Here is an 18,052-nt window from a genome sequence, read left to right as displayed (position 1 = left end):
GAGCACCAAAACAAACGTCCCAAAACAAGAGTTCTGAGGGACAGCAGTTGTAACCAGCCTCCACCTGGACACAGGCACGGACCACAACTTTCCAGCTGTATCCATCCAGTCAGTTCCTTTCTTTCCCACAGGAAAGAGTCCTATATAGTCTACCCTCCAAATCAATTAAAGAGCTCAATAAAAGGATGTTTCCCCTAAAAAAAAAAAAAAAAAAAAAAAAGGAATGAGAAGAGGAATTGACATCTCTTCATCCATATTTAGGAAAAAATCAAAAATTGAAACCCTAATTCTAACTTCTGCTCACATAAATGAACTTCTGAAGAAAAATATAAACTTCTGCTTTTTTTTCTTAATAATTTCATCAGCAAAACAGTGCTGTAATGTCATGAAGGAGAACAAACCCAGATCAAGCTTAAGTTTACTATCCCTTTCAGTTTTATTATTAAGAAAAAAAAAGAAAAAAATAATTAAATACTACAGATGTCACAGTGATGAGCTCTACATAAACTAAATTCTCAGTGTAGTTGGGGAAATAGAGGAGATACAGAGTTAACTTTATATAAACAGATCACACTGATTTAAATACCTGGTATATTTTTCAAGGTGACTTAGGAATCCAGATTATTCAATTTAAAAATCCTATTCTTTGTGCACCTGAGATCAGACATCACAATATTCATAAGGATAAAATTACATTACCTACCTGTATGCTACATTATGTAAGATAATTTTACATTTGACTACAAAAATTTGCACATCACAAGAAGTTTTATTGGCATATTTGCTTTATTGTTAACATGTGGCAAGTCAGCATTAGGTGGTGATTTACATTTATTAATTAAAATAGAACTGACACTTTAAACATAACATATGAAATAAGAGGCAAACAAACGGAGGAATTCTGTCAAAAGAACTTCACTGGATGGTCACAAATAACTTATGTACTGAGGGGCAAGGCAAACATAATAAATGCAATGCTGAAAAGATTATTCACCTCCAACAAATGAATGAACACGCCATTTAGAAACACTGAACATTAATAAATAAAGAAGAGAAACATATTAAATGCTATATGAAGGATGAACACCACGAGTCAGATCAATCATATAAAGGTTTTGTAACAGTTGAAGCGTACTCAGCACTTTACTGATCCCACCCAAATCCATTAATGGTTCTGCCAGAAAACCAAATTGAAATATAGAACTATGGTAAACCATGCACTTCTGTTTAAAATGCAGGTTCAATATTCAGCTATATTTAACTGAGTATTTGATTTGCTGACTCAAATGTTCAAATTGGGGAAATATAATTTCCCTACCAATTATTTTTGTAAAGAAGGAACACTTATTAAGACAAAATATGAAGAAATTGTTTCCTGGCAAAATGAAGTGGAATGGGACTAAATAAGATTGTCCAGAAACGTGTATTATTCTGGACTGACGTAACACCAAAACCCAAACCCAAAACAAAACAAAAAATGAACTAGTATGCAAAAGTAATCTCTTATACTCTGAATACTGGAACAAAAATATCAACCAAGTAACTACTGAATTCAGCTAATGGAGTCTTTTATCTAACACTTCTTTCAACAACACAATTAGGTCACTCAAACCTTACTTTAGCAAGTTGGAAAAAAACCAAACCAACCAGCAACAAAACAATCACAAGTTGGAATAAGCTGTACTTGGAAAGGCAATAAAACTATTTTCACCAGTCACTAAAACAAATTTTACCAAAGATGAAAATTCTACCTTCTCATACAACCCATATAACTATTCATAGCTTAGTCAAACTGGATAGAAATGAAATTGAAAAAAGTGCTCTTACTAAACACAATTTTTTCAGCCAAGATTAAAAACACTCATAACAGGCTTGCTCTTTGCAGATATACAAAGTCTATGTGATGGAAACTAGCACTTCTTGTGACTTTTGTAATATATAGACAATACTACCTAATTTTGTATGCAGACTATTTACATAGTCTGCATCAGAGTGCACATATCTTGCTTATTTAAAGTTCTGCAGTCATACCTCCTTCCACTGACTCGGTAAGCAGGCATCACAGAAATGCTCTCCCTGCATTTCAGGCACCAGCTCCCAGCTGTGATGGTGAATTAGGAGCTGGCTCCTTGCACATGACAGAGAAGTTCCATGGTGCATAAAGACTGGGTCAGGTGTTAGCACACAAACTGGAGTTCCCATGCTGAGAAGGCACAGGATGTGTGGCTGCACTGGAGCAGCCTCTGCTCTGGCACTGCAGGAGAGGCTCAGTGCTGGAGCACCATGGAGAGCTCCTCCTGCCTGATGCCCTCCCAGACAGGGAACTCTCAGGGGGAGCTTTCCCTCTCCCTACAGGGAGCTCAAGGGCTCTTCCAGTCTCTTTGGCAAATCTGAAAAATTCTGCCTATATGTTCCTTTCATACTTACAACCCAAAATGGGGGTGAAGCACCTCCCTGTGCCCACCTCCTTGCTGTGCAAGACTAATTATTGATACAAACACATATTCTAATTGCTATATTTAGAGATTCCAGTTCTGAAACTACCTAGGTGGGCATCATGCATAAATATAAATCTGTGTAAAGTACATCATATAGAGATTAAGCTTTATGCTATGCTGTTTTTATTACTGAAGCTAGCATTTTTCATCACTCCATTGCACTTCTACCAGCATAGTTCTGATGATACTGCACTACTTCCTGACACAGAGAGGTCCTTTGTATAAGAGAAGATCATAAAAGTAGAATGGGAATGCAAACTCAGGCCAAACATCAAAAACAGCCTCTTCCTTGTTTCTTTAAATGGAATTTTACCTTTGACCTTCTCTCCCCCACCACCTTTCTTTAATGAACCAAAGAACCTTAGTAAGAACATCAGGAAGATAAAATGGCAGACAGTAAATATGTCATACATTGGTATAGAAATCATCACAACAATTGCATCATTAAATGTCACTAAAAAAAGACAGTGCATAGTTCATGTTTTTTCCTCTCATGAAAACCAAGGCATAAGTGTGTGGAGAAGACTAGGGCAAGAGTGTTTGGATGTAGACCGCTAATAAATTAAAATTGGGAACTTCTTGACACATGTAATGCACTGAAAGACTGAAAATTCAGTCCAACCAATACATTTTTTTTCTTTAAATATAAAAAAAAATTGTTTCCCACATTCAGTTCTTCAGGGACATTATGAAAACCAATCCACTATTTTGTACAAACACCCACTGAGAAATAATTACAATGATCTGTGCTTGTGATGCCTTGAGTAATACAGGCTAGGATTTGTAACATCACAGACTATAGAAACCTATGTCATTCAGTTACAAAACCAGCTGATAAGCACAAAACATATTGGGTCTCTCAGAAGTCTTACCATACAGCACCAAACTACAGTAAAAAAGAATTTAATTGTCTGCCTATATTTACTGTGGATTACAACACACATGCATTAGCCAGTGTTACTATCAATAGTCAATTATATTTCATATACTTTCTTTGTAGGGCAAAATTAAAAGATGAGTTTTAAAAACCTTTCTTTCCATTCAGGTTGATTACCTATCAAATCCTCATATAAATCATGTAAGTGTAAATGAAGCAAATGAGGTGGTACTCAAGTAATTTACTAAATGCTGCATTGAAAGCAAAGAATCTCACAAACAGCTTACAAAACAGAAAACACAATAACTGTATGAGTATTGATTTGAAATTAGGAAATCTGTCACCTACAATTCAAAGGAGAGTCCATATGGTTTTTCCTACAGTTAATAATCCTGGAAAATCTGAAAGGTATTTAGTTCCCTTTATAAAAAGCTTTTTTAATACATGGAAAAATGCATTTTCCAGCAGAAATAACTGCAAATTCATCAGGTAACTGTAGATTCACTATCTGATAAAGCCTATTCTGGACTGGTATCTTTGCTGATGGACTCTCAGCTCACAATACTTCAGCCTGCAGACCTCCATAGCCCAAGTCCAGAGCAAGTTTTCCAAAGCAGGCTTATCTATGGAAAGAACGCAGAATTCCGGTTTTTCCAAATACAGACATGAAATGTGCCCCAATATGGATCCTAGAATCTAAACTCCAAGAAAATAAACTGGCTAGGATTTATCAGCTCTAACTATCATTACCACTCATCCATCATATCATGCTCAGAAGCCAGTTTATACCAATTATGAAAAGCCTGCACTGAAGGAAGGATAATTTAAAAAAAAAAAATTTGTACAAAAAGTGCCAGACATTCAATGAACTAATTTTAAAGCATCAATAGCTTGTGGCCTGCAACATAACTACATCAAGTCTTTTAAATCACTCATTCTCTTGGTATGTGCTTTGAAGATGCTTTTCTTCAATCACACTTTCTTCCAAATTGGCCCCATTGAAAATCACAATTTTTGAGAATGAAAGCAACGACTATAATGCTATCATGGAACACTACATTCTATTCTGTGTAAGTTGTAACAAAATTAAATAAATTGAAACTAATGGTGTTTGTGAGCTGAAAGTACCAGTTTCTGACAAAAAAAATGTATTTACTGTGAGAAAGGCACAGTTGTTTCAGATTGTTCTGTCACGCATCATGAAAATGGTGCGAGTACTTCAAAGAAAAACTTCACAAAATAAACTACTAAATTAAGATACAAATTCAGTGATTTGGCTTGTGAAAGGTTTTATTAGAAAATGTGTGATTTACTAATTTGCTGAGTAATTAGTAAAAAGCCCAACAACTTTTAAGTCTATCTTTTCTTCCCAATGGATGAATGTGAAGTCTATTACTAACCTGAAGAGACTGCTGTTTTGAGATAGGGAATACACAAAATAGAAAAAAAATCAGGAATAGACACATATGCCAGTGAAGCACAGTTACTCCCTTATGTATTCGTATGTGTAAGCTGTGCTATTTTCATAAGAATAAGAATAAAAAATGCTCTCTACTTACATCAAGATCTACTGCTCTAATAGCATTCATTTTTATAGAACTATATTTTTTGGTATTGAATACATCTGTTTTCAAAATAAGAGTTCAACATTTAAGTAGGATAAGCATAGACTTCAACTTTCCTTGGAAAAGTCCAAGGAAATGAGGGAAAAGAAAAAAAAATGAGCAGGGCCTTTGGAAAGAGGACAAAGACAAAACACAACACCTTTACATGTGCTAGTCATTGTGGAGCACAGGAGGAGGAAGACAAGTATTTCCAAACAAAAGGAACTTAATAAAATGAATAATAATAAAATTAATACCATATTTGTCCTTATAAATACATAAAAATATTAACATGTTTTTACTGAAAAACAGAACATGGAAAGCCACAAAAAGAAAATCTTGCCTTTCTTCTTAGATACAAAGAGAATTCTCAGGTAGTCTTTCCACTTCAATTCTTTAAAAAATTCCTAGGCAGCAACTGAAAAGTCCAATTAGCATATTACTGTTGAAGAATTTAAAGATCCAAATCTTTTACACTTTTATCTGGGAATTTATAAGGAATATATAAGGAGCTCATATTGTTTTCACTTAGAATACAGCATCTAAGTTACTGTCACAGATTAAGCAAATGCCACTACAGAGAAACTTTTGAAGCCCACGTTGTTCATGGGGAGTTCCCCATAGGTAAGTATTACGCTAAATAAGAGATTTTAAAAATCCTCTGCCTAGTAGGATTTACAAAAAAAAAAAAAAAAAAGCATTGAACCTCTTCTGCTACTTAAGTTACTTAACACATTTTTACCTTAATTTTAAATATTTTCAACAAAGAGTAAAGAGTATTTCCTTGAATGGCACAGTTTTAGGTAGCTGCTATTTTTAAATACAGTATATATCACTGTTTATAAATAATTGTGTAACCAGAAGATTGCACTCAGAAAATTATAAAATGATGTTTCAGCGTTTGCAGCATAGAGTCTAACTGGATGGAGTACTTAAGCTTTCCATGCAATAGTACATAGCAGATATTCCAATTTCTTGTTTTCTTTCTGCTTTAAAGAACGTGTTCACACAACCATTCTTCGGATTCCACACTCACAGCAGAACTTTGCCCATTCCACTGGATACTTTGTTCCACATTCATGGCAGAACTTGGATAACTGCACAGGTGAAACTCCTTCGCTGCTTCTTGCACTTCCTCCATTGACTGAGGATGGGCAGTCTCCAATGTCACATCCAGTTTTCCCATCAGATCTGAAAATTCCCAGATGAAGAATATTCTCTGTAAGTTAGTTCAGTATAATTTAATGTAAAATTAGTCTAATCCTGTCAATGAATATAATTATTACTGTCCTTTTCATGCCTGCACTTTCTATTTACAGTGGTATATCTTATACACAATGCCTCCCAGGGTCCCATATCTCCATACCCACCATCCCTGCAAGAAAAAAACACCAGAGTTCGAGGAGCAGGATCAAATATTTCATTGACTTCTTAGATTAACTAGAGTGTTTGAGAACTTAAAACTTAGTTTGTCAAAAACAGTAAGGCTAAACAAGCAATACAATTCTCACCCTTTACCCTTTAAAAGGGCAAGACAATTTGTGTGCTTAACATGCAGATTTCATTCAGTTTCTACTGAAATAATATTTGGTTATTTTTTTCAACAGCTCCCAAGCAGTATTTGACATTTCCAACAGTTTTCTATGCACATCTCAGACAGCTGACAACAAAGGTGTGCTGTTAGATGATAAACATGCAAAATATTAAGCATAGATAATACTGATCATCTATTAACTAGAGAAGAATACATTCCCCAACCTATTTAGTAGTAAGTAATCCCCTTTAATGAAGGCTCTAGTAATGACAAAATCCACAAAGTTAAAAGCTACCTTAAGTTGTTGTCTGAATTGCTAGTTTTTCTTCTGTTTGTTAAAGCACCTGTGCTCATAGCTCTTGCCACACTAGGAGGGGTTGTTGTCCGGGTTTTTGTTGCACCTCTAAAATAGAAGAAATACCTGATGGTTTATATACACACAGAGAAATACATACAAGAATATGTATTTTCAAATTATATGTACATATACACACACACACATACATATATAAAAGTGCATCAATCTACACATTAGTTAACTGTATGAAAAATAACTAATTTCCTACCAACAGCAGACAGAGGAGCTTTGGCATGAACTTACATGGTTTGAACTGTTATGACTTGAACCTTACAATGACAAGTTAAATGAAATAGCAAGTCCATTCCTGTACATGTGCCTCTTCCTAACAGGTAGATCCTGCATTATTGGTTGTTCAGTATATTCTAATGTCTACTTTGACAATTCATAAGTCACTTTTAAGGACTGGCAGGTCTTTTAGGAGAATAGAGAGCAGATGACTCCAGGTTTCAATAGTTTAAGATCTGTAGAAAGGACACCATATTTTCAATACTTTGTGACCAATACGAAGTGAGTGAACAAGACTTTCTTCTTCCTAGATAATGCTGTAAATCCTTTTTCTTCAAAGCACAATTATTCTCATGAATATAAACAGAAGAAGAAAAAAGAAAGTGCATCCAGCTGGGGTTTAGCGGTTCAATTTTTTCTAAACTATCAGTGTTCCTGAAGATGGGGTCAACAGTATGACCATACACATTATGCAAAATGCTTCCCTCAGAACTCATGAGTATTATGAGAAGCCAGTGTACAATGATCCAAACATCCCAAACATTGAGAACATCTTGCTTCTGGCTTTGATGAATAGAGAAACTTCAGAATCCCCTGAAAAAGCTGAGTAGCAATGAAAAAAATAAATTGGAAGGGGTATCGTTTTATCATCAGTGATCAAGGACAGAAGTTTTCATCATTGCTCAAAAGAATTACCATTTACTGGGATTTCTTCTTCTTTGGGGAATCTTCAGACTATGACATTAATGCATAATCAGGTTTTTCTGTTCTCATTTTTGAACACCAATGCATAAATGAAAGTTAAGTTTGGACTCGCACAAGGACATTAAAAAAATAGTCACCAAGAGACCATTTGGCCCCTTCAGATAAACCTAACAGCACCCTTAAAAATTAAAAACTATCTGGTCTTGATTTGGTTGTCAAACCACATATAAGGAAATACATTCAACTCCAGTAACTACAAATGTAACACTGACACAACTGAGGAATATGTAGTAACTCTCAAATTATAGACATGCTGCATAAACATTTCTCCTTTCATGTCATGCACATAGAATAAAGACAGTTTTTCAGATCCTTCTGTCACTTCAACCAGTGGAAAAGTAATCAAATCATTAAGCACAATGGTGGAAATCAGCAACTAAAATTAGGACTAAATAAATTAAAATTATATCTAACTAAAGTATTTAAGTTCAACAAGAATGCCTTCTACTTGCAACAGGTAGAGAGGAATGATCAAAGGTTATGATTCACTAGGCAGAACACTAACCTTCTCCATTAGTTTTCCTGTCTGCCCCCTTACTTTGCAAGGAGATTCTAAAGATGGACTTAATTGAAAAAAACATACTATGCAGACCAAAAAGCACTACATCAGTTGTATCAGAATTAAAACTTACTGGAAGTTATATCAGTCTTTCAGAAGTTACAGAATTCTAGAATAAAAGTTCTAAATGTAACCTAAATTACACTGCTGTGATGTACAGATGCTAAATACCCATCTTGTGCTATTTTCCCCATCTGAGACCTCTGCTTATCATTGAGTAAAACTCATTAGAGCTCTATAATAGAAAGAACATAGTGAACTGTTACTTCACCTGTTATGGAAGACAGAAAAGCATATAAAGAAAATTCAGCTGTACACACAGAAACATTATGGGATCATCATGGATCAGAGATGATCAGGCAATAAAGCTAAGAATAAAACTGTGTATCAATTCCTGTTTGGACAACTCCAGGTAATTAAAAAAAAATTCAAAACTATTACTAATTTCGTTCTCTCTGGATTTTCACCTTGGGACCAACATACTACTTTTTCAAAACTAACAGCATTAATTTCTTAAATTGAAGTCTCTCCAGAGTGCACTTTGAATCAGTTTTGAAGATGTTCCATCATGTCAGGAGTCCTGGATATTTGAGATAAATTGACATGAAAACCAGTCCACTATTCTTCCCTGCACTTCAACAGTATCATACACTCTCATCTCGCCAAGTACTCTGAAAATTCACATGGTGCTTTTTCAGGAAGAAAAAAAAAAAAAACCAAAAAGAAATTTCAGAGAAATCTTGAGCTAGGGAAGGGAGGAAACTGAAATACTGAAAAGCCACATTCAAAGTGCACAGTCCACCCCATATATCAAAGAAGTCAAAGTCTCATGAACAGATAAAATATCACTCATTAAAGAATTAACAGGACACCTTCATTACAAGATGTTTAAACACAGCTTTCTGCATAATTTCTTCACTCTCTTTCCACACCTAGTTTTCTAAAAATATATAAGAAATGTCAAATATATTTTCAGACCAGTAATCTCCCTTACAGCCTTCCCATTCTGTGATTTTTTACATTTTTGATGAGTAAATCAACACAAGGACTATGCTGCCACTGTCTCTACAACTTTATTCAGACCAAATCTAGTCACACAATTAACATCAGGTTTGGTGACAAATCTTAAAACTGCACCATTAAGTAGCAATCTGATCTCTAGAGACAGATGCCTTCCAACAGTGAGATATTTTTGGTTATTTCAACTTGTGCCATCACAGCTTGATTTCTTCTGATCTGCCCCATCTCTGCCTTTTTTATATTCTTGTCCACTTCTGATTTTTTTCCCTGTTTGGTTGGATTTTGTGTTTTGTTTTTGAAAAGCTGTATAAATCCCTGCTCTACGTTGTATCACATGAAGTATGAATAGAGCCTGACGGCAGATGAGTCTGTGTACAAATACCAGCTGGAAGTCTTAAAATCTAGACACACTCTAAAGAAATTTTTATCCACTCTCTATTTAAAAAAAAAAAAAAAAAAGATGGAAAGTGACTTCCCTTCCTAAAGCAGTTCATGTACATCTAGCTGAATTACCACTGCTTGCAATATAAAAATCTGAAGGTAATTTGTATAAAAAGCTTCTATTTTTCTATGCATGCATTCATGATTTGGTCAAATTCTATCTTAAAATGCTGATACATAAATCTTGCTTCTTAGACAGAGTATTTTCAGATATTCTTGACAGCTGTCACTGTTACCCACAACAGCTCATAGCTCTGAGCAAAGTCATAAATAACTTTGTGCTGACTAATGGCATACGTCCCAAAGTCCAGAAACCTTTGCCATAAACTGCAACCATCCACATGGCTGTGCTGAATTTAAGAACTGTTAGGAACTATTCACACTTGCTGAATGCTGTTGGCATGCAATATACTGAACAACCTACTGCAAAGTAAGGCAGATTTAATTCTTGAACTCAGTAGATACTTGAGTAAGAACAACAGGGATTATACAAAGAACAGAAGAAGTGTCTATACTCTTAAAGAATTTTTCTCTAAAAGAAAAATCAAATTACTGCTCTATGGATAGGGCCTATTTTAAGCAATTGTAGTAACTAAGCTAAAATTTCAACATCTTAACATATTACAATATGAAAAACTGAGCTGATTTTTGATTGTTCACAGGATTTGTAACTCTAACCAAACATGCAAAGGAGCAAATAAAAACAAAGAAACTCTCTTTGTCTAAAAAAAGCTCCCATGCCTTTCACTGCTTTTGCTTCTTCAAATCCAAAGTCAAATATTCTGTTCCTGTCTCAAAGATACTACAGCTTTGGTTACAGCATTAGGAGATTCAGACACATTTCTACTATGTAAAGCAAGACATTCCATGTACGTGCCACATAATTCATTACTTATTTATCTTTTAAAATATGAAAAAGAAGTCTATTTGAATTTAGTATCTTCCAAAAGATAACAAAGGCTTAACTACAATACAGTATCTATTTCCTTTTTTAAAGATTAGAATAATTGGCATAAGCTTCCTTCTGAACTTAGATATTATAAAGACTTCTGAATATCCAGAAATCTTTATATGAGGTAAGTTGGACTTAACCAAAGACACTACCTTTCATTACAAAGTCTGCTTTCCTCATGTTTTTTGGACCATCATGGCTACCTTACAGATGTAGGAGTTAAGAGAAATATTTGACCTTAAGATAATAAAATTACTTTATCAAAAACTAGAATAATTATCAGGCTTAAATGCTTATTCTGATTTGCATCACACAAATCAGTTTTATCTTGCATTTAGAAAGGCACAAGTTCATTACTTTCAATCTGTAATCAAGATGCAAATTCATTACTTTTTATCTGTAATCAAGCAGTGACACAATAAATCAAATCTGAGGGAAACCTTCATCTTCCCTGTCCTGTGAAGCTGTTTACCCCACTCTGATACTAATTATATCATCCACTCTTTTCCCACAGCACTTATATGGAAGACAATACTGGCAGCTGGTGTTCATCAAAGGCACAGTTTCCTGCTTAGGGGAAACACTTTTGCAAAGTAGATAAACCACGCTGATTTGTTATACTTACTTCTGTACAGGCTCATTTGGCCTTTTGAGGGTACTGTCTGTTTTTGTATCAGTGTCATAAAACCTTTGCACATCTCTTCCAGTTCGCAGTGCTGGGCCTAACTTGTCCATCTTACTATTAAGATATATAAAGGGATGCTCATAAGGACAGTGTTATATTGCTATTCAAGTATTGCAAAAAAAGAAATTAAATATACTCACAATTCAGTAATTACATTACCAAAGAAACCCCATTAATTTAAAAAAAAAAAGTACAAGTCAGACTTTAATTATCCAGCAAACAAAAGGGTTTCTTCTTGCTTTGATGAGGAATGGATTTCATAGACACTGGAATAGGTTTCCAATACATTTTTAAATTCTTTTTCAAACAAAACACTAATGTCAGTTATCCTCACACTCTGCACAATGTATTCACATTTGGTCTCTTTTAAGAACAGCTTTCATGATGTCATACAACATGTCTAGAAAAGGGGGCTCATAATTACAAGTTAGAGTAAGTTTAAACATTAGAAAATAATAGATATATATGTACAACTCTAGAACTGTCAAGAAAAAAAAATTTTCCTTTTTCTTTTTTTAATTTTAATTTGTAAAGGCAAAATAGAGGACAGCCTGAAAGAAACCCAGCTTTCTTTTAACAACAAAAACCCCATTTACAACAGACAGTACTAAATACACAGTCAATACTTTAATACTTTATGTTTTTAGTATTATGAGTAGCATTTCCAAACCAAAAATAATAAATCAAAAACAAAATTTTAAAAAGAATTTTTAAAAAGGCAAGAACAAAATAATTAACAAAAAAATCCCTCTCTCACATCTTCATAAGGAAAACTGTAGCTTTTCTGAAATCACAACTTAGATTAAAAAATCTGATCTTCAAGTTCTGCATTTTTATCATTTTATCATCATAAAGTAAAACCTACAAATAGCCTCCCAAAGATCTAGTTCAAACTAATTAACTCCTGTTTGACCCAATAGAATACAATACAAATACCCAATACAAAATATTCTTTACATACTCCCAAGAAACTGAGAAGCAAGACTGAGATCTTTGACACTTTGACACATACTCCAACCTAACATCATTTTCTTAGTTATTTTTAAACTTTAACAAATTTTCAGTGTAATCTGTGAATTCCAGGTACATATAGAGTAGAACACCAAAGAAATACTCTAGAAACCCTCATAACACTGTTAAAATAGACCACTACAGTATTCTTTCACACCTTACCAAAACAAAAAACCCAAAGCTGACACTTTTTTTCCACATTCTAATGGAAAAAAACCCCATGATCATGAGAATATTTTGAAATGCAAAGATCTTGAAGACAGCTACTTACATATCCAGACTTCATTAAATAAAGCCCTGTAAGTTACAGTCTTCAGAAAAGGAACAAACTGTTTTAAAAAGATAAGTGTTTTTAAAGGTTGCATATACTTTATGGGAAATATGTAAGTGGAATTGAAAATTTAATGATTTGATGTGCTGTTCATATTGTATTTCAGCTGTAAGACAGCAGTGGATGTGTGACTAGCAGACATAATTTCCAGGAGGGAAAGATTAAAGTGCATTTTTCATCCCCAAAATAAAATATAAATTAAAAATTAATTTCTAAGGTTAATTTTCCATATTAAAAATATAATTTCCAAGTCCCATGAAAAAAAGCAAACAAACATAACTGTTCACAAATAAAACATGTACAGACAATTAATCTGTACACTCAAAACCTTGTCAGGCCACAAACAGTGGTGTCAGGTTCTGCTGGACAAAACTGTTTTTATGTTGGTGTGGAGTTACTATTTGCTTACCCTTAGGTTAGGAAGAACCTACTCAATTTTTTCTCCTGAACAGCTGCTGAACTTCTGACAGTTTACTGTAATTGCCATACACCTCAAGAAATCTAAGACACTGCTAACATGTATGCTGTTAAAAAATACGTATCAAACTTTGGTTGATAACCTGATATCAAATTATAACCCTAGTGACAACTCATATAGAATTATTTTTCCTTTTCTCAGTTCTTCAATATCAAAAAGAAAAAAAACCCCTCTATTTTCACCCAAATAAATGAAGATTTTCCTGCTGACTACAATAGGCACATGCTGCTTCTGACTTGCTGTGTATGACCCAGAAATGATGCCCTTATGCAACACTTTCACTCATACTGGAAGGACTGTCTGTGTCCTTACTCTGTCCAGGCAGAAAAAGCAATCTCAGAGCAGGACTCAGCTGACACATCCTGGTCTGCAGGTACAGAGTAAGCCTCACTGGCACTAACGTAGCTTATGTTGATGATACTGTGCTGTGCTCTCTCAGCAGCCCTTTACGGGGAGCAGAACAGGGGAATTTCATTTTAAAGAAAAGGACCGCGCACAGTAGCAATGACTTTCAGCAAGTGAGCTCATGAAGGAGGGCTCCACGGGTGCCCACTCGGAGCACACACGGGCTTTGGAGGAGGCGATTCCCAGCTCCTTCCCCCCGGGACCGCCCCGGGGCCGCGCCGCGCTGCGCCAGCGCCACCTGCCGGGCGCGGGCGGCAGCGCGCTCGAGCCCCACCGCTCCGAACACAGGATCCACCCTTGATACTGCACTGCACAATGCCACTACCGAGCCTCTCGGCTCTTACATCCCTGCAAAATCTACAATCACAACAACCTAGGCAATGATGGAAGGTTACACATTGAAGTTACAGATTCCCTTACTGCAAACAGCAGGAACTTGTTCCTTACAGCAAAACTTGGAATTTAACCTGGTCAAAATAATGTGTGTAGGCTCTTTAATATTTGTCAAGAAGAAAAGAAAAAGTGATTGCTCAACATTCCATTTAAAAGATTGCCCTTAAAACTACCTCCACACAACACTGCTCAGCAATTTGTTTCACTAACAACTCAGAAGAGCATAACATCTTATCTTCCAGCATAAACTCTGTCTGACTTCAGTATAACACAATCCCAGATCTCACACTGAGGCTTGTCATTCTACTGGTTAAATTTTAAGTGTAGTAAAAGAAATAAATATTGTTCAATTCTACTGAAGGGCAATGTTCAAAAGTTCTTCTGTTTTAGAAAGTAATTACAGCTGCATTTATCTACAGCATAAATTTTAAGATTAAAACCTGACACCACAGCATTATTTTCACTCTCATGTAGAACATAGACTCTTCGTGTCTCAGTCCCTGCTCTGGTATCATTTTGCAGATATTTCAACAGAACCCACTCTTATTTTCCTCCCATGCCCTAATACTAAGGCAGAAGTTGAGGTGATTAAGGCCAGAATTGTCACCAGTGACCAATCTGAGGAACCTAACTTTTCCATTATGCAACTGGCTCCTACACCTTGTTGCTTCAGTATAACTTCAGACAAATTTGTCACCCGAAGTCAATGCAATTAAACTAAAAATAGAAATGCCAGGTCACAGATACAACACTTAGGAAGGAGAAACATTTAACAACCACCTATGGAAGATTGGTTAGTATCAGCAGTAAATACCATAAGGGCTAGCTGGAAAACAGAAGAGAACAAGTTTTTTAGAGCAATGAGAAGGACTGCAGGCAGAAACACACTCATCACACCCATACTCTTAAAAACTGGAAACTGTGTAGGCATTTGAGGTTATAAGCCAAGCTGACATTTACTGCCTTTCAGCAGAGATCATTATCTGAGAGCTGTGCTAACTAGAAGCCATCTAGTTGTGCTTAGAAGAATGCATAAACAGAGAGAACCTGGGCAAACACCCCCCTCAACTGCTATTTGGCTACATCATGTCACAGTTCTTTCAACAAGCAACAGATGAGAAATGGAATACTACTGAATACAAAGTCCAGTAAGCAACCGTGGAAAATAGCCAGACTTATGTCAAGACACAGAGATGCTGTGAGTTTGTGAAGAACTCATGAAGCTGTTTCAGCAAAAACGCACCTAAGCCACTTGCTTATGTGCACCAGGCTGGAGCAAGGCTTAACAACTGAATAATGCCTGGGTGGGGCAGGGGTCTCACAGCCCAGTGGCGTCTCAGTGAAGCACAGGAGTGCACTCAGACCTTGGTACCAGCCCCATTTCCTCTTACCCATGCACAACCAGCCTCTGTTACAAATCTGTTCCTCTGGGAAGATAATGAGGTGAGGTTGTAACGTGCTGACAGGAGTAATGTCAGGTGGCCTTCACTGCTCCCTCACCTGGGTGGATGATGATATTACATTATTAGGGATCTGTGTGCCTTTGTTGCAACCAATTCAGCTAAAGGTATCCAAAGATAATTAATATATTGAAAAATGCACCCACCAGTAAGAAAATAAGAAAAAAGCTGCTTCTCCACCAACTAGGATTACAGCAACTGGTAATCAATTATATCTGACTATAGTCATACCTCCACTTTTCCAAAAAGTCTAAAATTGGTATTTGAAATTCTCCATTTTTAGAGTATGAGAACGACCCTACTTCATAGAAAATGGGCTTGTTCCTCTCTCTCCTCCCCACAGCAGGGATGACTCTTTAATAAGATTTGCACCTCTGGCTGCATCAAGAGTATAGCTGGGAACAGTTATACATAGCACTGTAGATCTACTGCATTTATCACTAGCAATCTAACACGAGTCAACAATCTGCTGCTTCAATAAACTGCATTATTTGTGAATCTGAAACTGCAAAAGTTCTCATTGAACATAACCAGCCATACTGCCTAATTGGTTAAAATCAGAAATTAAACCAAGCTGCACCCAGCCCCTCTGATCTCTGAGGAATAGCTGGAACACAAGGGGGTTTATTTTCTACCAAATTTCATATGCTTATTGCAATGGCAACTGACTGGTAAAATTAAATAGAACTTCCTTGTTGCCAAGGAAAATTGCTGTATCCTCACAAACAAATACAGAGTTCAATTAGGAACTTTCAACAGGAAAAAACCTTTCCCAGACAGCTGGGTTACACTACTGGACTCAGAAACATGCTTTGAAATTATCTCAGCTGACTTTTTTTTACTGTGGTTTGCAGACCTGTTTGTTTGCAACTCATCAGTAGATGTTAATTTCTTCTAAAAATTGAGAAATAAAAAAAAATCAGTGAATGAGGGACTGGGATTTTTTGACAGTCACAGTATAGATGCCTACAAATGGTAGTGAGGCTTACCAAAGACTGGTGAGACACCAGGAGAGTGGGGAAACAAAAAAATCTGTCAGCCTCATGGACTCTGGATGTGATCTGTGTATGAAACAGTTATCATGAGCAGATAGAGCAAGGAGGGACAGAATTGAATCGTGATGCTACATGGCATTAGGAGGGAAGCATGACAAAGTTGCAATTCATGCATAACCTGAAAATTTAAGAGTGATAAACTAAAAATCCCTATTTCTGTGCAACTGCTATCCAACCCCATGAGTTTTCAAAATGTCCTTTTTGGGCCTCATGAACTTAAGACATTGGGTTTTTTCATATTATACAGTCTTCACCAATAGGAAACTAATTTTTATAGGAATAAATGTTTTTCAATCACCAATGTTATAATTGCAATCACTTCCTATATTGTCTTGTGTTCTCAGTGCTCCTTTGTGCTCCTCAAACTTCTGTAGAATTGTACAACTTCAATCCCTTCCACAGATTTCTCTATGAGATTCTGTGAAATGTCTCCACAACCCCTCCAAAGCATGAGTCACAGATGTGATCACACCAGCACTTCCACTGAACTCTAATAATCTTCATGTAGCATTCCTTGCTGTTGTAAGTGCACTGGTTTTGTCTTATTTGTGCTCATTCATTGATGCCTCTTAAGACAGGAAAGGGAGGAGAGAAAACCTCCCTCCTTTTCTGCTGAGTGAAATCCTGTCACAATTGCCTTGTAATCTAAGGCAGAAGCCTCTCTCTTCTATTTCCATGAAGTGTAGGAAATTATGCCTACATTTTTCTGCTTTTTTAAGACCCTTCACTTTTACCAAGAAAGAATTCATTACTCCAACCACTTCTGCCTATTCTGCAGTTTTTAATATAATTTATTTTTATCTCTTGACCTCCTTTGTTGTTAAATCAACCTTTGATAAAACCTTTGTCTTCTCCAATGTTCCTTAAACCATTGCTGTATTTACAGATAAAGCATAAATGCAAATCACTGTACTTCCGAAGCTCATAGGAAAAAAATAAAAAGTGAAACAAACCACAGAGACTTCTAGAACTAGAACAACATAAATATTAAATAAAGCAAAACATTGACAACATTAGATGGAACTCACCCTGCTTGTGGGCTCCCCATTCCCAGCGAGTTTTTATGAGCTGGTGATAATGTCTGAATTTTGTTCCCACTGGATCCAGAAGAAGACGGTGCTTTACTTGAAGAGGCACCTTGTAGTTGAAAAGCAAGCATGGAAATATAAGAAAAGGTAAGATTTTGCTGCTGAAATGATACAATTTATTTTAAAAAATTAACTGCAAAATTCAAAACAAGAGTTTTAGAAATACAGAGATAAGAGCCAGTATCAAGATAAAGAAAAAGAAAATATGTTTTAAAAATGTATACAAAATATGTAATCTAGATATAGTATGTTATTCTAAGAAAACATACTATATCTCAATTACTTTGCTCAGAAAAAAAGGGAAGGTCAA

General features: G+C 35.7%; 1 protein-coding gene across 1 annotated transcript in view; it reads right to left on the bottom strand.

Annotated features, from left to right (window-relative positions):
• Positions 1 to 412: 412 nt before the first annotated feature.
• The window catches only part of ZC2HC1A (zinc finger C2HC-type containing 1A), a 34,994-nt gene continuing 17,354 nt past the window's right edge, over positions 413 to 18,052 (bottom strand). The window contains exons 7-9 of the mRNA XM_079302455.1: positions 17,683 to 17,791; positions 6,809 to 6,916; positions 413 to 6,170 (exon numbers count right to left, since the gene is read on the bottom strand). Coding sequence (XP_079158581.1) covers positions 5,984 to 6,170; positions 6,809 to 6,916; positions 17,683 to 17,791 — 404 coding nt within the window. The 3' untranslated portion in view covers positions 413 to 5,983. The remainder of the gene's footprint in view (positions 6,171 to 6,808; positions 6,917 to 17,682; positions 17,792 to 18,052) is intronic.

The sequence above is a fragment of the Erithacus rubecula genome (genome assembly GCF_903797595.1).
Source record: "Erithacus rubecula genome assembly, chromosome: 3".
NCBI lineage: Eukaryota > Metazoa > Chordata > Aves > Passeriformes > Muscicapidae > Erithacus > Erithacus rubecula.
Note: the sequence above shows the minus strand (reverse complement) of the source record. Positions and strands in the feature narration are given on the sequence as shown.